Source organism: Microcaecilia unicolor, chromosome 2 (genome assembly GCF_901765095.1).
Source record: "Microcaecilia unicolor chromosome 2, aMicUni1.1, whole genome shotgun sequence".
Classification (NCBI taxonomy): domain Eukaryota; kingdom Metazoa; phylum Chordata; class Amphibia; order Gymnophiona; family Siphonopidae; genus Microcaecilia; species Microcaecilia unicolor.
This window is the reverse complement of record NC_044032.1, coordinates 49,912,763-49,935,944: the sequence shown is the minus strand read 5'-3', so window position 1 is coordinate 49,935,944 and position 23,182 is coordinate 49,912,763. Positions and strand designations below refer to the sequence as shown.

Sequence of the window (23,182 nt, the reverse complement as noted above, 5' to 3'; positions counted from 1 at the left end):
AGATCACGAACAGGAAGGATGCATGCAGGGCAGCGCTCAAGAGGTCACTAGACCACCAGGGCAGTAGTAAGGTAAAGGGAGGAGGGTGACGGGGAGGGGGGGTTGACTGGGTGCGTGATGGGGGGAGGGGAAAATGTGACGGGGCTTGAAAGGGGCCAGGTGGGGTGTGAGAGGGGGCGGGACGTGTGTCCTTTTTGGGGGACAAAATATGGTTACCCTACGTGTTTGCGATGTGCAATAGAAATCAAACAAAATAAAACATGGAAAAGAAAATAAGATGATACCTTTTTATTGGACATAACTTAATACATTTCTTGATTAGCTTTCGAAGGTTGCCCTTCTTCGTCAGATCTGAATAAGCAAATGTTGGTAGATGACAGTATATATAAGTGAAAACATTCAAGCATTACTATGACAGTAAAATAGATACCATTGGAGATTCTACATGGAATGTTGCTATTCCACTAGCAACATTCCATGTACAAGGCTGCGCAGGCTTCTGTTTCTGTGAGTCTGACGTCCTGCACGTATGTGCAGGACGTCAGACTCACAGAAGCAGAAGCCTGCGCGGCCACATTGGTGATCTACAAGGGCCGACTTCTACATGGAATGTTGCTAGTGCAATACTACTACTTAACATTTCTAGAGCGCTACTAGGGTTACGCAGCGCTGTACAATTTAACAAAGAGAGACAGTCCCTGCTCAAAGAGCTTACAATCTAATAGACAAGTGAACGGTCGGTCCGATAGGGGCAATAGCAACATTCCATGTAGAATCTATAGAAATGAAACAAAATAAAACATGGAAAAGAAAATAAGATGATACCTTTTTTATTGGACATAACTTAATACATTTCTTGATTAGCTTTTGAAGGTTGCCCTTCTTCGTCAGATCGGAATAAGCAAATGTTGGTAGATGACAGTATATATAAGTGATATACATATATGTATAGAAACTCAGTCATCAAAAAGTAAGCGATAGTCTGGTATTACTGGAGGGAAATGCCTCTAGAAGCACAACACCATTTTCAATGTTAAGGTGAGAGCTAGGGCTTCATCATCATCGGCTGTTAAAAACCTCCTTCTTTTCTTGATATTTTAAAAAAAAAAATTTTTTAATTTTTAAATTTCTTCGGACTGTCGTGCATTTCTCAAAAGAATTTTTACTTAGCTTAGAGAGACGCTCAGCCCACTTTTCTCTAGACCGAGATCAGATCGTGGTCAACAGGTCCCGTTTCACAGTAGCTGCTTCAGGACCAACAGTCCTCTGTTAATCAGTTCACCGGTCTTCAATGATAAATCCGTTCATTCTGCTGACAGTCGCATGAAAAGCGTATATAAGTATATATAAGTGAAACATCAAAGCATTCCAGTGACAGTCTAACAGGATGGGGGTGGGTAGGTGAGAGACCGGAAGGAGGGACAGGTGAGATATGCATGGAGACAGGAGGGGGACAAAGCAGTACAATTTTATGGTTTATAATGGGCTAGAAAACCCAGATCTTTGTTAAGTCCGGTCTGGCGGGTGTCAAAATATTTAATCATTCTGACTTCGTTCCTGTATTGTTTTAAAGTTCCCTTTTAAGATTCTTACCATGAAGTCACTGGTACAGTGTTCAGGTTTTGTAAAGTGCTGCCCCACAGGCGTGACATCTTTCTTGGTACTGGCATTTTTCATATGGTGTCTATGTAAATTAAATCTCTTCTTTAGCATCTGACTGGTGTCTCCAATGTAACAGCCTTCGTTGCGTTTTTTTACACTGAATGATATATACCAAATTGGAAGATGAGCACGTGAAAGATTCCTTAATGTTGAATATTTTTCCTTTGTGAATGACCGTGGGGTCCTGCGAAATGTTTTGGCATAGTTTGCAGTTGGATATATTGCAAGGATGTGTGCCATTCTTTTCTTTTTTGAGTCTGTGTTGGGAGCCTACTTCTAATTAGCTTGTGTTTTAAGTTGTTTTAAGCAATGTGTATTGTAAGCTAACTTTGCTGGAAGTCTGTGGATTTCCATTTGCAGTATTGTACGGCTGCAGTGCTCATTTTTCTTTTTTCACTCAAAAAGCTTCGTTTAGCTTATGGATGCTGGCAGAACTACTGACAATCCTTTTCAATCCTCCTTTATAGACCGGATTGGTTCCAGAGGACTGGAGACAGGCCAGCGTAGTCCCTCGCCACAAAAGTGGGAGAAAGGAGGAAGCGGGTAAACCTGCAGGCAATCAGCCTGACCTCAATGGTGGGAAAATTAATGGAATGGCCAATAAAGGAAAGGATAGTGGAGTTATTGTGAATCTGTTAAATTACAGGATCCAAGGTACTATGGCTTCTCTCGGGGGAGGTCTTGTCAAATAAATCTGACCATTTGCTTTGACTGGATGGTAGGAGTTAAGTCGGGGCATCCTGCTGGATGAAGAGTGCTTTGGTTTCATTAAGGCCTTTTACAGTGCTCGCCACAAAAAAGTCATTAGCAAGCTGAACGGCCTAGTCACGTGCAGGGGCGTATCTGCGTGGGGCCACAGGGGCCTGGGCCCCCGCAGATTTTGCCCTGGACCCCCCTACTGCCGCCGTGGGTACCTTTGCTGGCGGGGGACCCCAACCCCCACCAGCCGAGGTCCGCTTCCTCCTGCCGCTGCGAGGTTTTTTAAGTTCATCGGGATTTGTCCTCCGTCACTCTGTGCCGCTGTTCAAAGAAGCTGCTAGCTGAATGCAGTTTTCGGACTGAGACTGACGTCGCTGCTGCACGTTGTACATGAGTCTGACGTCCTGCACGTACAACGTGCAGCAGCGACGTCAGACTCAGTCCGAAACTGCATTCAGCTAGTAGCTTCTTTGAACAGCAGCACAGAGTGACGGAGGACGAATCCCGATGAAGAACTTAAAAAACCTCGCAGCGGCAGGAGGAAGCGGACCTCGGCTGGTGGGGGTTGGGGTCCCCCACCAGCAAAGGTACACACGGCGGCAGGGGGGGGGTCGGAAATGGCGGCAGCGGCGGGGGGGAGGGCTATAATGTGCCCCCTCACTCTGGCTTCGGCCCCCGCTACCGCCGACTTTCAGATACGCCCCTGGTCACGTGTAGGCCTGAAGGTGGTCAACTGAATTTGAACTGATTGAGTACTGGACAACGGAGTTTACTGTGAAGCAACCAAAGTGGTATGGGGTCTGTGCCAAATACGAGAAAAGACTTGAAAATGTATTCCCTGGAGGAGAGAAGGGACAGGGGAGATGATGCAGGGCATTTAAATACTTGATTATATTAAACAAATGACCCTTTCTAAAAAGAAGGGGGAGCGGCTCAACTAAAGAAAATGAAATAAATCTACGAGGAGGGAAGTGTAAAAGCAACATCAGGAAATACTTTTCACAGAAGAATGGTGGATGCCTGGAAAGTCATCCTGGTAGAGGTGATGGGCCAAAAACAGTGACAGAATTCAAAAATGTGTGGGATAAACACCGAGGATCCTTACACATGAAAAAAAATTTTAATTTACTTTTGCACAAACCAGACCGAATGTCATTTACCACCCTAAAGACTTTAAGGGGAGAGGGGAACCCCTATGGAGTTACAGGTACAACCTTGGCCACCTTATCTGCCATCATTGACTAGGTTACTGTGTAAGGGGGATTAAATCAGCAGTGTGTCAGTTCTTGGTTCTGCTGTTTTGAATACTGGCAGTAGGAAATAAATATTTTTATAGATGATACAAAGATGTACAACAATCTGAACACTCCAGAGCAAAGTAAAAAAAGTTAGATGTGATTGTAGTAACAGAAAGCTTGAAGGCTTGAAAATTAGAACTCTAGGATTTGGTACAAATAATCAAAACTGGAGCTCAGAAACACAAAGGTTGCAGGGGAGATCCGGGAAATTATAGACCGGTGAGTCTGACGTTGGTGCCGGGGAAAATGGTAGAGGCTATTATTAAAAACAAAATTACAGAGCACATCCGAGGACATGGATTACTGAGACCAAGTCAGCACGGCTTTAGTATGGGGAAATCTTGCCTGACCAATGTACTTCAATTCTTTGAAGGAGTAAACAAACATGTGGACAGAGGGGAGCCGGTTGATATTGTGTATCTGGATTTTCAAAAGGCGTTTGACAAGGTACCTCATGAAAGGCTACAGAGGAAATTGGAGGGTCATGGGATAGGAGGAAATGTCCCATTGTGGATTAAAAACTGGCTGAAGGATAGGAAACAGAGAGTGGGGTTAAATGGGCAGTATTCACAATGGAGAAGGGTAGTTAGTGGGGTTCCTCAGGGGTCTGTGCTAGGACCGCTGCTTTTTAATATATTTATAAATGATTTAGAGATGGGAGTAACTAGCGAGGTAATTAAATTTGCTGATGACACAAAGTTATTCAAAGTCGTTAACTCGCAACAGGATTGTGAAAAATTACAGAAGGGCCGTACGAGACTGGGCGGCTAAATGGCAGATGACGTTTAATGTGAACAAGTGCAAGGTGATGCATGTGGGAAAAAAGAACCCGAATTATAGCTACATCATGCAAGGTTCCACGTTAGGAGTTACGGACCAAGAAAGGGATCTGGGTGTCGTTGTCGATAATACACTGAAACCTTCTGCTCAGTGTGCTCCTGTGACTAGGAAAGCGAATAGAGTGTTGGGTATTATTAGGAAAGGTATGGAAAACAGGTGCGAGGATGTTATAATGCCGTTGTATCGCTCCATGGTGCGACCGCACCTTGAGTATTGTGTTCAATTCTGGTCGCCGCATCTCAAGAAAGATATAGTGGAATTGGAAAAAGTGCAGCGAAGGGCGACTAAATTGATAGCGGGGATGGGACGACTTCCCTATGAAGAAAGACTAAGGAGGCTAGGGCTTTTCAGCTTGGAGAAGAGACGGCTGAGGGGAGACATGATAGAGGTATATAAAATAATGAGTGGAGTGGAACAGGTGGATGTGAAGCGTCTGTTCACGCTTTCCAAAAATACTAGGACTAGGGGGCATGCGATGAAACTACAGTGTAGCAAATTTATTTTATTTATTTGGATGTTGCTCATACCTTTTTCAGTAGTAGCTCAAGGTGAGTTGCATTCAGGTATATGGTATTTCCATGTCCCCGGAGGGATCAAAATCTAATTTTGTACCTGAGGCAATGGAGGATTAAGTGGCTGGCCCAAGATCACAAGGAGCAGCACCTCTGGATGTCAAGGCTGGCGCTCTAACCACTAGGCTACTGAAAAGATTATATCTCCAAAACGATACACCCAGAGTAGTTGCAGTCTAGGGACATAATTTTAAAATATTGAAGAATCTGTACTTAAGCTGTGCTGGGTGAAGCCAAAGGACCTAGATGTGTTTATGCCCTGGAGTAGAAGGCAGGGGTGATGCGTCAAGATATTTATTTATTTATTTATTACATTTGTATCCCTCATTTCCCCACCTATTTGCAGGCTCAATGTGGCTTACATAGTACTGTTTGATGTTTTTTATTTTCTGATATAATTCTTTTAATGAGTTGGTCTCTTATTTTGAAAACCGCATTGGACCTTTTTAGGATAAAGCAGTTAATAAGCTCTGTATTGTATTATACTGTCTGCACTGCATGCGTAATCCTACTGCTCAAGGTCTCCATTTCAGTCTTTGTACACTTTTGTACTGTGCAGATTACAAACAATGTAAGAGTTCATCCCTGGCTTCTCAGCCCAAAGCCCCGCTTTTTTTTCACTCAATCCCATGCCCCCCCCCCCCCCCCCCAAGTAATGAATCACCAATGGCAGTGTTGAGAAAAACAATTTATTCACCACATTATTTAAAATAGGCCTATTTTAAATAATGTGGTGAATAAATTATTTTTCTCAATATTGCCATTGGTGATTCACATCTTTTTTTTTTTTTTTCTATTCCGTGCTGGATCTTGAGAATCGCCTGCCTATTTGTTTTCTTGGACCCCCAAAGTAATTCAAACCCTGATTCTCTCCTCTGAGGCACTACCCCCCCCCCCCCCCACTACATTTCTATTTTCCCACTGAAACTCCAGCCTTAACACTCATTCCCCACCTCCACCTGATCTGTAAGTTTCACTGTCCTCTCCCCCAAGACTTCTTCCCTCCCACGCTGTCTTTTGTTCCTATTCTCTTCAACTTCTGGCCTCTCCCTGTATAGGGTTACCAATTTTGCCTTGACAAAAGAGGACACCAATAGCCATGCTGCTTCCCCACCCAGACACGCCCCTACCACGCCCCCTTCCCACCCCATGCCACACAAGTCACCTTGCCCCCCCCCAAAAAGAAAGCCTCCCTTTCCCCTATCCATATGTCATCCATGATCCATCTCCCCTCCCCTCCCTTACCTTATCGTGCCCTGGTGGTCTAGTGGCATCTTCAGGGCAGGGAAAGAGCCCACTCTTTCCTGCCCAGCAATGCCGCTTCAAAATGGCCGCCCAGATTTCAAGTTGTGACCTTGAAAGACTTTCGCAGAAGGGGTCTTTTCTGGGTGTGGATTGTTTTTGTGGTTGGAGCATTTTGCAGGGTAGTGAGTAGTTTTGGGTGTGAGGGCCATTTGCAGGATTGTAGGACAGTTGTAGTTTTAGGGGTAGGACAATTTTGCAGGGGGAGGGCGTTTTTGTGAGGCTGGAGACAGTTTTGAGGGGCAGTGGAACAGTTTGCTGGGAGGTATTTTTGGTAGGCTGGGGGTATTTTTTTAGGGTGGGGAAGTTTCAGGGTTGGGAGAGTAGGAAACGAGGGGAGGCAGTTTGAAAGAAGAAATTCCCTAACTGCTATATTTCATCTGGGGCTCATTTTCGAAAGAAAAAAACATCCAGAAAGTGGCATAAAGCACCCCTTGGAAGGTTTTTTTTGTTTGTTACATTTGTACCCCGCGCTTTCCCACTCATGGCAGGCTCAATGCGGCAGGCAATGGAGGGTTAAGTGACTTGCCCAGAGTCACAAGGAGCTGCCTGTGCCGGGAATCAAACTCAGTTCCTCAGTTCCCCAGGACCAGAGTCCACTAGGCCACTCCTCCACTTCTTCTGTAAACATCCAAATTGGTATTTTTGAAACCTGTTTTACCGACATTTATCTATATATTTCTTCTGCAATGCATCCAAATGACAAGGGGCATGTCAGGAGTGTTTGAAAGGTGGGCTTAGGTCATGCCTAAAACTTGGATGTTTTATAGCCATGATGGAACAAAATGGAAACATCTAGGGTGAAAACTTCAACATTTTGTTCTAGACCTGTTTTCAGAACGAATAAGGCACAAAAAGGAGCCCTAAATGACCAAATGACCACTGGAGGGAATCAAGGATGGACCCCTCCCATCCCCCCAAAAATATGATTAAAAACATTATTTACCAGTATCTATGCATTCCACAATTCCAGGAATAACATGTACAGAATGTTTGTATGTTTGGGAAGCCTGCCAGGTGCCCTTGGCCTGGATTGGCCGCTGTCGTGGACAGGATGCTGGGCTCGATGGACCCGTGGTCTTTTCCCAGTGTGGCATTACTTATGTACTTATGTCCTCTACTTGGCTCACTTTTATTACATAGAGCAGTGATTTAACCTATTGTGATGTCATAGTGGCTCATTCCACCAATAAGAGCCAACCTCATTAGTGATGTCACAATGGCTTGATTGTATAGAATGTTTCTACGTTTGGGAAGCTCGCCAGGTGCCCTTGGCCTGGATTGGCCGCTGTCGTGGACAGGATGCTGGGCTCGATGGACCCGTGGTCTTTTCCCAGTGTGGCATTGCTTATGTACTTATGCCAGCCTCAGATCAGGGGCGTATCTGGACTCCGGCGGTAGGGGGGGCCAGAGCCAGAGGGAGGGGCCACATTTTAGCCCCCCCCCCCGCCGCCACCGACCCTCCCCCCCATTGTCAGAGCCCCCACCGCCACCAACGACTCTCTCCACCCCCTCCCGCCGCCAACCCTCCCCCGCTCCCGTTGCTTACCTTTGCTGGCGGGGGCCCCCAACCCCCGCCAGCCGAGGTCTGCTTCCACCTGCCGCTGCCTTAAAAACTACTTCTTCAGCCGGCGGGGGACCCCAAACCCCCGCCAGCCGCCCCGAGGTGTTTAAAGTTCATCTTCGGCCTCCGTGGCCGTGCTGCTGTTGATAGGAGCTGTTGAATCCACTTCGGAGTCTGACGTCGCAGCACTTACAACGTACAACAACGTCAGACTCCGAAGTGGATTCAACAGCTCCTATCAACAGCAGCACGGCCACAGAGGCCGAAGATGAACTTTAAACACCTCGGGGCGGCTGGCGTGGGTTTGGGGTCCCCCGCCGGCTGAAGAAGTAGTTTTTAAGGCAGCGGCAGGTGGAAGCGGACCTCGGCTGGCGGGGGTTGGGGTCCCCCGCCAGCAAAAGTAAGCAACGGCAGTGGGAGAGGGTTGATGGCGGTAGGGGGGTCCAGGGCAAAATCTGCGGGGGCCCAGGCCCCTGAGGCCCCACGCAGATACGCCCCTGCCTCAGATGTTATACTCGGTTCCATTAGAGCAGCATGCAGGTCCCTGGAGTTGTCTAGTGGTGGATGCAGTGCGGACAGGTGCACCCAGGCCCATACTTCCCCCTACCTGTTACACTTGTTTTGGAAACTGTGAGCCCTTCAAAACTCACCAGAAACCTACTGTACCCAGGTATAGGTGCCCCCTTCATCCATAAGGTCTATTGTAGTGGTATACAGTTGGGGGGTAGTGGGTTTTGGAGGGCTCAGCAGACAAGATAAGGGAGCAAAGGTGAAATGTGTACCTGAGGGCATTTTTATATGAAGTCCACAGCAGTGCCCACAAGGGTGTCCGGGGGGCCAGACTGCAAAAAATGCTGGCCCCTCTTACATCCCAATGGCTTGATTTTCAACATTTTGCTCTTGTATGTTCTTTTTTTTTTTTTTTTTTCAAAAGTGGCCTGAAAACCTTGTTACAAACAGTATTTTCGAAAAAAAAAAAAAAAAATAAGACGTTTTGCATTTTCCTGTAGTTCCTATTTGGATTTGGGACGCTTAGTGCAAAATTTCCAAAGTCCAACTTAGACGTCATATTGAAAATGCCCCTCTCTATGTAACTAGCTGAAATGCATTGAGCTATTTTTCTGGAACTCTTATTCTGATTTGACCCATTTTTGAATTTGATGTGGAGGAGTAGCCTAGTGGTTAGTGCAGAGGACTTTGATCCTGGGGAACTGAGTTTGATCCCTACTGCAGCTCCTTGTGACTCTGGGCAAGTCACTTAACCCTCTATTGCCCCGGTACAAAATAAGTACCTGAATATATGTAAACCGCTTTGAATGTAGTTGCAAAAACCTCAGAAAGGCGGTATATCAAGTCCCATTTCCCTTTCTCTTTGTACTGGTTTTTATTATTATTATTAGCATTTGTATACCGCTACCAGACCCACGCAGCGCTGAGCACCTGATAACAAAGAGACAGACCCTGCTCAAAAGAGCTTACAATCTAAGTAATACAGACAGACAAGACAGTTACGGGTGAGGGAAGTAATGGGTGAGAAGGGAGGAAGGGACAAGGGGAGGGTAATTGTGGCTAGGAGCTAAAAGCAGAAGTGAAAAGGTGGGTTTTCAGCAAAGATTTGAAAACAGGTAGATTTTTTCCCACATTTCAAGTTTCATTTATTTCCGTTAAACGTTTTGGAGCTTTAGTTTGACCCCCAAATAGATACTCAACCTTTTCTATATAAATCTTCCCAACTTCTGTTGGTTTGGAAAGAATAGCAATATTTGAGTATCTTTTTTTGTGTGAGTTTTATATTACTTTGCCTGGTAAAAGATAGGGCTGTGGATTCTGTACATCAACCTTCGACTCCGACTCTATTATGTATAGTAAATCTAAGAGAAATGTGATTAATTACCGCAACATAGGCTATTTCTTTATGTACAAAATTAGGACTAATAGACCACAAAATATGTTTATTTGAGGTTTGAATACAGAACCTGAACAATAAAAAATACTGTCAAAGGAAAATATGCAACACACTGTTGAAACTGTAGTCAGTACATTTTTAGCGACTCAGCTCTGACTCTGAATCCACAGCCTGGTGAAGGAGAGCGAGTGAAGGTGGGGGGCACCTAGAAGAGACAGCAAGAGATTGTGTGTGAGGCAGAGGTGATCAATAATTGGGACAGAGCAAGAGTGTGAGTGTTAAGGGGGGACAGGAACGAGCTAGGACATATATGTGTGTGTGTTTTGGGCAGGGCCACCAAGAGACAAAGCCAGGCCCAGGGCAAACAATCATAAGGGCAGTGGCGTACCAAGGGGGGGGGGGGCGGTGTGGGCGGTCCGCCCCGGGTGCACGCCGCTGGGGGGGTGCCGCGGCGCGCGCCTGCTCTGAGTTCGCTGACTTTGCGCGCTCGCTGCAGCTCACTCTGCCCTGGAACAGGTTACTTCCTGTTCCGGGTCAGAGGGAGCTGCAGCAAACACGTGAAGTCAGGGAACTCTGAGCAGGCGCGTGCTGCGGCACCCCCCCCCCCCCAGTGGTGTGCACCCGGGGGGGGGGGGGTCCGCGTTGCATCGGGGGGGGTGCTGCACCCGCCCCCCTAGGAACGCCACTGCATAAGGGCCCCCCTGCACCCACCCTTCACACCCCATATCATGATGACCCGATCCCTACCTACCTCGGCATCTGCTGACTTAATAGTACTCCCCAGTCCTCCTTGGAGTTGGACCAGTTGTGTCTATCTCCTGCTGTGTGCTGGCCGTGACCGGGTTATCCATCGCGTTAACGTGTTAACCACGTCTTGAGACTTCTCTCTGCTGCCGCAGCCTGCAGATCCACAGGAAATAATCACAGAGTCAGCAGGAGCCAGAGGCAGGACAAGGACCTGCAGTGACATACAGAGAAGACTGTGTGTTACACGTTAACGCAATAACCCTGAGGAGACCAATGAATTGCAGCCTTCCTTCTGCCTGCCCGGCTGCCTTGCGCCAACGCCACAGCTGGCAACTTGAAGCCTTTCCAAATGCCAATGCGATGCATCATGAAGCAGCAGCTCCAGGCCCCCTCTTGGAGGCTGGGCCCGGGGAATCTTGCCCCCCATGCCTCCTCTCTCAGCAGCCTTGGTTTCGGGTATGGGTGCTGTGAGACAGTAAAAGCATGTGTGAGTAAGGATAGGGAGGGGACGCAGGAAGCAAAAGATTTGTGTGTATTGACAATGATAATTCAAGTATGTAATGGGTGTAGCTTTAAAATAAATCTTAGAGAAGTGACATAGGCAGGGCTTTTTTTTGAGGGGGTACTTGGGGGTACTGAGTACCGGCACCTTTTCTGCTAAAATTGACCCATGGACCCCAAGTTTTAATGAAAGAGCTGAGGCTCTACACACCAATTCTGCCTTGTCATACGTTCTGTGACCAGTTGCAGGGGGCCTGGCTATTGTGGGATGGGTCCCTCAGTGATTACCCCCACCCCTGAAGAGTGGCCTAGCATTTGAGTACCGGCACCTTTTTTACTAGGAAATACGCACTGGACATAGGATAAAGTTCCATATGTGTGCGGGTTGGATTAATAATGGAAGACTACAGGGGGGTGGGTGGGGCCCATCCACCAAAGTTTGCCCAGGGCCCCAGAAGTGGTTAAAGCAGTCCCACCGCTTATCAATTTGGAACAACTAGATCTGGTTGCATCAGAATTTGTGTGGACTTAGGTCTAAGGGAGGGCATCAGACCTTCCTGCTTTTGAAAACTGGTGAGTTATTCCTTTGGGGGTGGGTTGGTTGGGGGGGGGGGGGGAAGGGGGCAGAGTTGACAGCATTCATAAAGATATATGTGAAGAGCCTTTACACTGCCACTTCGCTTGTTCGCCCTTCTGCTGGGCAGTTACAGTAGGATCCCAGGCTCACTCACTTCTTTTGTCGTTTTGTTTATAACCAGGGTTGTCATCCAGCACTGAATGAAGCTGAAATCGCACACACCAAAAAGTTATTTCGTAGAAGGAGAAATGAACGGAGGTAGGAAAAAGTTTTTTTTTTTTTTTTTAAGAAAGGCATTAATTAAGAGAGAATTCTTAGCAGGACCATGCACGCAAAGAAGATTATGTGATCTGGGCAAAGCTGTTTCAACCACCGTAAAAGAGCAGTAATTCTTACAAACACCCTACCCTAAAGGGCCTTGGTACAGCTGAGCCATGGCTAGGATGGGACAGGATTAAGCATCAGTTAAGGGACAACCAACCGTTCCCCTTTAGGGAAATCTACAGAGTTAACGTGTGATTTTTAAGTCTGCAGGGAGAGAGGAAGAAGGTTAGCCATGCCTTCTTGGCCATTAAAGAGAGAGTTTCTGCATACGGTACCTGCTTTTTTTTCAGTTAGAGTATCGTTTCTTTCACTGTCCTTCAGCTACCTTTTAATGTTGCAGTTCCCAAGAGGTTAAAGTAGTGTGGTTGCCCTGTTAGTCCTCTTTAAAGATAATAAATATAAATAAAAGAAAAGAGAAAAATAAGATGGTAACCTTTTTTTATTGGATTAACTTAATACATTTTTTGACAGCTTTTGAAGGCAGAACCTTCATCCGGTCAAGTATGAGCAAAAAGATAATATCAAAATGTGTATAAGTGAAACATGAAAAGCATTCCCGATGATGATTTCATATACTTGCTTATCAGAACAGAGCATTAAAGCAGTTTACAGTAACAGAGTAATTTCATAACAAAACATGAAACAATTTACAGTGACTGATCTACTCTAGTGTTTTACCTTTTAAATGTATGGTGTGGTTGGTGAATCTTTCTTGTCATTTTCTTGGAATTTCTTTCCTACTTTAAACATTTGGATTTTATTGTAAACAGCTGCAATTTGTTTACAAGGTGGGCGGTACATCAAATTAAATAAATGATAATGATTTAAATAAATAACTAATAAACTCCAGAACATAGATCAGCAGCATACAGAGAAGGGCAACGAAAATGATAAAGGGGATGGGAAGCTTTCCCTATGAGGAAAGGTTGAAGCAGCTAGGGCTGTTCAACTTGGAGAAAAGACAGCTGAGGGGAGATATGTAGAGGTCTATAAAATACTGAATGGAGTGGAATGGGTAGATGTGAATCGCTTGTTTACTCTTTCCAAAAATACTAGGACTAGGGGGCACGCGATGAATCTACAAAGTAGTAAATTTAAAACAAATCAGAGAGAATTTTTCTTCACTCAACGTGTAATCAAACACTGGAATTTGTTGCCAGAGAATGTAGTAAAAGAAGTTAGCTTAGCGGGGTTTAAAAAAGGGTTGGATAACTTCCTAAAGGAAAAGTCCATAGACCATTATTAAAATGGACTTGGGGAAAATCCACTGCTTATTTCTAGGATAAGCAGCATAAAATGTATTGTACTTTTTTGGGATCTTGCCAGGTACTTGTGACCTGGATTATCACTGTTAGAAACAGGATACTGGGCTTGATGGACCTTGTCCCAGTATAAAATACTTATGTAGTTATGTAACTGAAACTTTCCTTAAAATGCAAAAAAACACAGGTACCTGGGAATATACTCTGTAAGTTAATTGGAAAAGAATTCCAAATATTAGGACCAGCATAACAGAACACCCTAGTCCTAATATTATACAACTTGACATTGCTCAGAGAAGCTAACGGAAACAAAAATGACAGTCTAGAGGGACAGGTAGTTGTGGGGATGGAAGGGAGTTAGAAATAGGGAGAGGTGGACGGATGATCAGAAGGTGACAAAGCAGTATAATTTTATGATTTATAATGTGATGGGAAACCCAGATCCTCTTAAGTCCTGTAAGGTGAGTATCTGTATATTTCATCATCTTAACTTTCCAGGTCTTATACGTTCCTGGATTCTGTTAAAGTTACCTCTTAACATTCTAACTATAAGGCCATTGATACAGTGCTCAGGTTCCTGAAAAATGTTCAACCTCAGAGGGTGTCGCCTTTGTTTGCATTGTGGTGTTTGATGTGATGCCTGTGTGAGTTGAATCTCATCTAACATCTGTCCCATCTCCCCAATATACCGTCCTTCTTCACATTTTCTGCATTGAATTATGTATATACATTTGAAGAACCGTATGAGTAAGATCCTTTTATGCTGAATGTTCTTCCCGTGTGAGTAGCTGTGGGGTCCTGTGAAATTTGTTGGCACAGTTTGCAGTTTTCTATATTGCAAGGACCACTGCCATTTCTTCTTTTTTTGAAGTTCTGTTGAGTGTTTGTTTTTCCACTAAAGTGTGTTTTGTTTTTTATCTATTAGGATTTATTTACCGCCTTTTTGAAGGAATTCACTCAAGGCGGTGTACAGTAAGAATAAATCAAACATAAGCAGTAGACAATTATAGCAATAAAAATATTATGACATGCTATATTATAATGCCAACATAATACACAATAAAACATTTTAATAGCATAGGGTGTAAGCAAAGATAGAACATATAGATAGTTAGGGAGAGTAAAAGGATTTAGAAAATAAGGAGACTAATTTAAAGCAAGTTGCACATGAGGTCAGAGAGGTGATTACATTTTATCTCATCTAGGGTAGGAGTGGATAAACATGCCTTGTTAAAGTATGTTTAGATTTGATGATTGTTGGAAAGCTGGCACTGGTGGAGCTGGGAATACGTCTTTTAGTAATTCATCTCCTAGATTAGTGGCTGTAGATCTTTTATGACTTTTCTCTGTTTTTACAGCTCTGGAGTACAGTGGATACAAAACTACCTGTAGATTTTTTTTTATCTGGGTAGACTCCTGAAAACTGCCCCCTATAGACCCAACACCAGCAACTGAGACATTTAAATACCTATGCAACATAAATGCACAAGAGAAGAGTCTCTTTCAGTTGAAAGGATGCTGTGGAATGAGAGGGCATAGGATGAAGGTGAAAGGGGATAGACTCAGAAGTAACGTGAGGAAATATTTCTTCAAGGAAAGGGTGGTGAATTCATGGAACAGCCTCCCGGAGGGAATGGTGAAGATGAAAACAGTATCTGAATTCAATTGAGCTTGAGACAAGTAGGTTCTCTAAGCGAGTGAGACGAAGAGCAGATGGCATGGATGGGCAGAATGAGTAGACCATATGGTCTTTATCTGCCTACATTTTACTATGTTTCTATGTGATAGATTTGAAGTATGTTTGGGACACACCCAGAAGCAGTCATATTCTGTGAAACCACAAAAAAAACAAGGGTGCACAGGAGAGAACATAAGATCAAATTTGCATCTTTGCTTTCCTGACCTGTACAAGTTTCTCATAGCTTTTCCAGATATTGCCGCCTGCGATCTCTTGTAGTTTATTAAGGCTAACCTCTTTTTTCGTACTTTTTCAGCTACAACTTTTGAGAATCAAAGCGGCCTCCTTTTCCTCTTACTTTTATTTACTTTTCTTACAAAAAGGTGTCTTGCTCTTACAATAGCTCCTTTTAGTTTTGCTCACTGCTTTCCTACTTCTTCCAGATGTTTCTATCCAGACAATTCCTTGAGGTAATCCCCCATTTGAATAAAGTTAGTTTTTTTTTGACGTCTAGAACCTTCACTTTTGAATGAACCCGCTCAACACCTATCTTAATATTAAACCACACCATCTGGTGATCACTGGGTGCCAGATGATCACCTACTATAACGTCAGAAATACTGTCCTCATTAGTAAGCACTAAGTCCAGTATCACTCCATCCCGCATGGGTTACTAACTGCTGGAATAGTTTCCCCTGTAGAGAATCCAGGATTCTCCCTGCTTCTAAAAGATCCCACAATCTGTACAACCATTGCTCGGCCCAAAATATACTGTAAGAATGTTCCAAAGTTTGTCAGCATTCAGTTCTTAAATTACATTAGGAATAGGAAAACAAGGTTCGTCATGCGAGTCTTGTCTGTTGTGGTGATTTCAGTTTCCGTGATAAAGACCATATCCTGTCCACCTTACTAAGTTTTCTGTAATACATAGGTTGTGAGTACATGGCACGCATACCCCACGGGGTATGTGAGACGTCAGCAAGGAGTTCACAGGGCCTCCCCAACCACAGCCTTCTTCCCGCTCCACTGTTACTGAGATTGTTGCCTCCCTATCCCCAGCTCTGAACTTTCTCTCTCACTCACTGCCACCACCAATGATATTTGCTCCCTTCTCGTGTGGTTGAAGTGAAGAGAAAGAGACAGAGAGACAAGGCAATGCTGCATTGGGGAGGGGGGAGGGGGAGAGAGAGATGGAGTGATGTGAAAAGAGACAGTGAGAGAGAGACAAGGCAATAGTGGTTAGTAGGAAGAGAGTGAGGCGTTCTGGCTTGGCGGGGGAGGGGGGAGAGTGAGTGAGGAGTTGCGGCACGATGGGGAGAGTGAGGATTTGTAGCATGGCAGGAGGGGGAGAGGAGAGAGAGTGAGGATTTGTAGGGGGGTGGGGAGAGAGTGAGGATTTGTAGGGTGGTGGGGATGGGGAGAGAGTGAGGATTTGTGGCATGATGGGGGAAGAGTGAAGAATTGCAGCATGGCAAGGTGGGGGAGAGAGAAAAGTGATGGCATGATGGGGGGAAAGAGACACAGTGAGAGAGAGACAGGGCAATGCTGGTTGGCAGAAAGATAGGAGTTGTGGCATGGCCGGGGGGAGGGTGGGGCAGAGAGACATAGACTGGAGCTTGGCTTGAAAAATTTCAGAAACGCTGCTGTAATAGTGTAAAAGGAACTGCTTAATCAAGGAAACTAATCAGCTGTTAACTGAGAGATGTGCAGATGTATCCCAACATTAAGTGCTCCTACTAATAACAGAGGTTCAAAGAATGGTGTGTCAAGCAATAGTTCTGGAAATAGCCTCCCAAACAGGGGCGTTTCCAGACTTCGGCGGGAGGGGAGTCCAGAGCACGAGGTGAGGGGGCACATTTTAGACCCCCCGCCGCCGCCACCACCACCAACAACTTTGACCCCCCCCCTGGCACCAACCCTTTCGAACCCCCCCTTTCCGCCGCCACCACCAACCCGATACCACCGTCGGGTACCTTTGCTGGTGGGGGACCCCAGCCCCGCCAGCCGAAGTCCTCTTCTTCTGGCGCGGCCGCGCTGCTGGCTGATCTGCAAGGCTTCGTTCTGTTTCTGAGTCTGACCTCCTGCAAGCAGGTGCTCTTCCTTGGGGCCCCACTTCACTACAGGGGCCAGGACAGAATTTATGCCAGTGGGTCCCACAGATCTGAAACATTAGGAAGAAATTCAGCTTTGGGTTTGATCAGGAAATGTTGGGGAAATTAAGGAAGCTCTTACAAATAGTTGTGGACATTTTAAGAAGGTAAGCAGATGTTGAGATCCTAGGATTTCCACAGCCTCCCCCTGAGATGTTAGTGGTATCTTTTAGCTAAGGGGGCATTTGACCATATGGAAGTATCAAATTCTGTTCTTTTCCTGATCCTGCAATAACTCCAACAATCATTAAGTGGCAGCAGAGCAAGCACAAAAACTTTTATAGCAGTTTTCCCAGTTTCTATATGGCAATAAAAGTGCATCACGTTGGGGTTGTTCTTTTTGCTTTTACTCATATTGGATATAGAAAAGGCAGCTGCACAGAAGAGTGATAGAGCAGGGAAAACACGGAAGGAGAGTAAAGATGCAACCCTAAGGGGGGAAAATGGAGAAAGGAGTAAGAATTAACAGGATGGAAGTGTACCAATCCTCTCTCTCTGAACCAAATATTTCCATTTTAATTCAGCTTATAGCTTGCTTTTCTCCTGGAGGGACCCAGAGTGGCTTACTGAGACAAAATATAATACAATGCAATGCAATAAATTTAACCATTTATGAATATTAAATTAAAAATATACAAATAGCAATTATAAATACCAGAAGTCCAGCAGTATCAACCTCCCCTTCTCATCATTCTATACCTCAAATACCTTGTCAGTCCTATGTAGTTTATGGATAAAAAGAAGGCAGACATACCTGGGAAAATACAATAAAAACAGCAAACATTAGCACCTGTGTTTACAAAGGCACGCTATAGGCATGTTAGCGTTAACGCACCTATAGGAATATATTGGCACGTTAGCGTTTAATGTGCCTTAACTTTATAGACGCGTTAAAAACACTAATGTGCCTTAGTAAACATACCTGTAAAACAACTAAATTTATTTATCTATTATTACATTTATACCCCGCACTTTCCCACAGAAGCAGGTACAATGCGGCTTACATAATAAACAGAATTACAGTTATTAGATTCATTAAGAAGAATATTATAAACTATAATGTAACATAATAATAAAATGCGTTGAGTATGTGTGAATTAACATGGGAAGGAGTAATGACTACCAGGTCATACCAAGTTAAATCTAACAACAAATATATCATCAACATGGAAATCAGACTGTGGAGTTCCTCAGGGTTCGCCTCTATCACCAATACTGTTCAACATGTTAATGATCCCATTGGCCAAGTCCCTATCAGATAATGGTCTCCACCCGTTCATCTATGCTGATGATGTTACAATCTATATCCCTTTTAAACATGATTTATCAGAAATCTTCAACGATATCAAAAGTGGATTGAACATCATGCACTCATGGGCAAACTCATTTCAACTGAAGCCAAACATCGATAAAACGCATTGCCTTATCCTCTCATCTCAGTTCAACAATTATAAACCCACAACCTTATTCACTCCAGAGCATTCCCTTCCCATCTCTGATAGTCTCAAAATACTAGGTGTTACTATTAATCGAAATCTTACACTTGAGTCCCAAGTCAACTCCATCGTAAAGAAAATGTTTCATTCAAAGTGGAAACTCAAGCGTTTGAAACCATTCTTCCCAAGAGATGTTTTCCGTAATTTAATTCACTCAATGGTATTAAGCCAAGTTGATTACTGCAATGGAATCTATGTGGGATGTAAGGAACAACTCACAAGGAAACTCCAGATGGCACAAAACACAGCAGCCAGATTGATCTTTGGTAAGACACGATTCCAAAGCGCCACACCACTTCGTGAAAAATTGCACTGGCTTGCTATCAAAGAATGCATCTCTTTCAAAATCTGCACCTTAGTCCACAAGATTATCTATGGTGAAGTCCTAGATTACATGATCAACCTAATCAATCTCCCAATCAGAAATAGTACCAGTTCATCACGGTCTTACCTGAATCTCCACTACCCAAATTGCAAGGGACTAAAGTACAGGACAACCCATGCGTCCAACTTCTCTTACATAGGCACGCGCATGTGGAGCGCATTGCCACAAATGATGAAAACAACTTATGGTCACCTAAAATTCAGAAAATTATTAAAGACTCACCTATTCGGAAAAGCATATCCGAATGACCCAACGTAAGTGACTCAACCTTGCAACACTTCACTATCAAGATCATATTGGACATTGACAAACTCGTTTACCTCAACCCAACTTGATTGAATCTTACCTTCTCTATCCCAGTATAACATTTTGTACTAATCCCGTACCGGAATTGGCGAATGCCTTAACGGTATTATGTAAGCCACATTGAGCCTGCAAATGTGTGGAAAAATGTGGGATACAAATGTAACAAATAAATAAAACAAATAAAGATAGATAAGGAAATAGGGATGGGTATGATGAAGAAAGGATGGGGAAGAGAAGCCTAGGATAGTATGGAGTAGCTAGGGTGACATGGTTAATATATAGACATTGTCATAATAAGAGAAATGTGTAGGGTTAGGTCGGGTCGTTTGGGTAAGCTAGCGTAAAGAGATGGGTTTTCAACATTTTCCTAAAAGGTAAATGGTCATTAATTGCTCTGATGAATCTTGATAATGCGTTCCAAAGCTGGCTGCTCAGAAAGGAAAAGCTGGATGCATAAATTGTTTTGTATTTGATTCCTTTGCAATTGGGAAGGTGTAAATTAAGGTAAGTATGTGAAGACACTGGGCTGTTTCTGATAGGAAGATCAATAAGGTTATTCATGTAACTAGGGGATTCTCCGTGTATGATCTTGTGAATCAGAGTATGTACTTTGAAGGTTATTTTTTCCCTGATGGGGAGCCAATGAAGCTTCTTCCGAAGAGGTGTTGCGCTATCGAATTTGGATTTGCCAAAGATAAGCCTGGCCGCAGTGTTCTGGGAAGTCTGCAGTTTCTTCGGGATTTGAGCCTTACATCCAGTAAAGACACTGTTGCAATAGTCCACATGGGTCAATACTGTGGACTAAATAAATAAAGAAGCCAGGCTTACCTGGGAAAATACAGTAATACAGCAAACATTAACACAACTAAAAAGATCATATCCCCTCAGTGCCTTGTACAAAAATTTCTCAAATAACCATCTTTTAAAAGAGTTCCTAAACAGCAAAAGGCTATTAAGATAACATTTGCAGGAAGATAATTCCATAATTTAATTCCTGCAAAAAAAAAAAAGATTGAAACATTTTCGTATGTCTAATGGACTTGAAAAGAAGGTAAATGCAGAACCAAAATATCCCTCAATTGCATAATACTATTATAATTAGGAAAAGTTATCAGTGACCACATATATTGTAGCACCAAGCCACGTAATATGTTAAAAACTAGTAAAAAAGGCCGGTTTCTGTCAGAAATGAAACGGGCGCTAGCAAGGCTTTCCTATGTTTGAGAGAGTGTATGTGAGAGTGACTGTGTGTGAGAGAGAGTGTGTGAATGTGCGAGTGTGTGTGTGAGAGAATGAGTGTGGGTGCGAGTTTGGGTGTGACAGAGAGAGTGTGTGGGTGAGAATGAGTGTGTGCAAGTGCTTATGTGATCCTGGTTTCTGTAGTTGAGGGGGTTTTCCCGGGAGGCTGGCTGTGCCAGGCTATTTGCCATCTGTGCCGTGAGGTCCCTGAGCTATCGTGATGGAGGCTGTCACACTTTCTATACCTCTGTATGTTGTACATAGCTTCCTGCTGTTTCCCTCTGTGTGAGACAGAGGTACCTGGGTTCTGTGTAGAAATGATTCTTCAGTGTTTGTGTGAGGCTCTGTGGCAATGGGCTGTCGCTTCCTGCGTGTCTCTGTAGGTTCCCTGCCTTCACAGTTCCTCCATGCTGTCTGGCAAGCTGCGTTCCCTGTGGGCACTGTTGATGAGCGGCATGGCGATTGTTTGGGAGGTATGTGCTTAGGGGGGAGGTGGTGGGCGATGCGCCAAGGAGGGGGGCAGGGCCTACTCGTCGCAGTGCGTGCGTTGCGGTTTTGTTTGTTTTTGTACTCCTGCTCCTCCCCCTGTGTCCGTGGTGGTGCTCCCCCTGCATCGGACGCGGTTTTGTGTGCCTTCTGCCTTTCCTGCCCTGCCGTCGACGTCTGTCCATGTGACTTGTGTCTTCTGCCTTCCCGGCCCCGCCGGTGACGTCATCGTGAGAGGCGGGGTTGGATCGCCCGAGCTGTCAGTAGAACGTTTCTCTTGTGGAGTGTAAAAGTAATCCTCTCCACATCGTCGCCCATCCAGAAGGCTCGTCCAATGACGGTATTTCGCTGCGCCTTCTAGGGGAGGTTCGCCCATTGACAACCTGCCTAATGTGTGGCTCAGCCAATGGCGGGAGAGGACGCGCCGTCGACGTAATCGCGAGAGGCGGAGGGACGCGAGGGAGGAGCTACAGGCAACAGGCCAAACCGGATATCTCGGGCACCTCAAGATCCAGCTTGAGGCTTCAATGGAACGTTGGAGGTACCTTTTATATATATAGATAATCGTACAAGCTTTAAATAGATCCTAGCCTGAATTGGTAACCAATATTGGTGTCACCCTATCAAACTTTCTTGCTGAATAAACCAGTCTAATTGCTATGTTCTGCAGAGTCTGCAATCTTTTCAAAAGTATTTGTGTGCAGCCCACAAAGAGTCATTATAGTAATCCAGTTAAGATCATGGCTTGGACAATCAATTTACATTGCACTGGTTCAAAACAATGTCTAACTCTCCTCAGCCTTCTTAAACAGAGAGAGACTTTTTTTGTTTGTTTGTTTGTTAACAGAGCCAATACCAATACCTCTCTGTTGTTGAAGGGTTAGAAAAGGACTAAACCTTCCATCATTCCCTGCATTAGTTTCCTAGGAGGAATATGTGCTCTTTTGGATTTACCAGACATCTTTTCATAGATAACATCCAGCTGTTTATCCCCGGGGGAAAAACTTCTGGTATTGTGGTAACTTGGCTAAACTGCTTGACTGAAATTAATTGGCTGTTGGTCAACAAACTGGATTTGAATAGTGGGAAAACTTAAATTGTTAACATTGGTGGCTCAGATCACTCAGCTATTGCAGAGTACCATAGTAAGAGTAGTCCCCGTTGGGCTTGGGTTGATTTTAGTCCATGCTTATTTATTCAAAACGTTTTGTACAATATATGAAGGAATAACAGTGACAACAATAATTGATGCTTATACAGGAAAAAAAGCAGTGATGTGCATAGATTTGATATTGTCAGTTGCATTGGCTCCCCATTGTGGTACATCGACCTTTAGCACCTCAAGAAAGTTTGGCCCTGTATATCCATCTGATAAACTTGAGTGGTATTGGCCTACTTGTGAATAGAGATCAATCCATGAAGCCTTATTAAAAATGTCCTCTTTGTATCAGATGTCTAGCTTGTTGTAGGTTTCATGCCTTCTCTGTAGCTGCTGCCTTGCTTTGGAAAAGCATCCTTTAGACATCAGGGCCAAAACTAATCATCTCACGTTCAAATAGAAGAGTGGAGGAGTAATCTAGTGATTAGAGCAGTAGGCTGGGAACCATAGAGACCAGGGTTCAAATCACACTGACACTCCTTGTGGCCTCAGACAAGTCACTTATCCCTTCATTGTCTCAGGTAGTAACTTAGATTATGAGCCCTTCAGGGACAGGGAAATACCTAGTGTACCTGAATGTAACTCACCTTGAACTACCGTTGGAAAGGTGTGAGCTAAATACTTAGAAGCTTTGGATTTTTCCTCTCTTATCACTTTACATTTAGTAAAGTTATAGGTTTTTCCAGTTAGTTGAGGTTTGTTGCTTCCAGGGCTGTGGAGTTGGTACACCAAACCTTTGACTCTGACTCCTTTATTTTTGTACTGTACGACTCCTACTGATATTAAGCTTTAAAGTTTTTGGTTCTGGCTCTAAAGTACTTATCTTTGTTGTGGATCTAAAATACTGGCAAAAATAATACTATATATAAGTGTGTGTGTAGATATATATATATATATATATATATATATATATATATATATATATATATATATATAAAAGCAACAAGGGCTGTGGAGTCCAAGTCAGAATCAATTTTGGGTGGATTCGGAGTTGATAAAAATATACCAACCTCGACTAGCTTCAAAATA

At 44.1% G+C, this 23,182-nt stretch overlaps 1 protein-coding gene across 1 annotated transcript in view; it reads left to right on the top strand.

Moving 5' to 3' along the window:
- The window catches only part of CTIF (cap binding complex dependent translation initiation factor), a 531,105-nt gene that overhangs the window by 265,879 nt on the left and 242,044 nt on the right, over positions 1 to 23,182 (top strand). Inside the window, exon 7 of the mRNA XM_030192931.1 lies at positions 11,850 to 11,926. Coding sequence (XP_030048791.1) covers positions 11,850 to 11,926 — 77 coding nt within the window. The remainder of the gene's footprint in view (positions 1 to 11,849; positions 11,927 to 23,182) is intronic.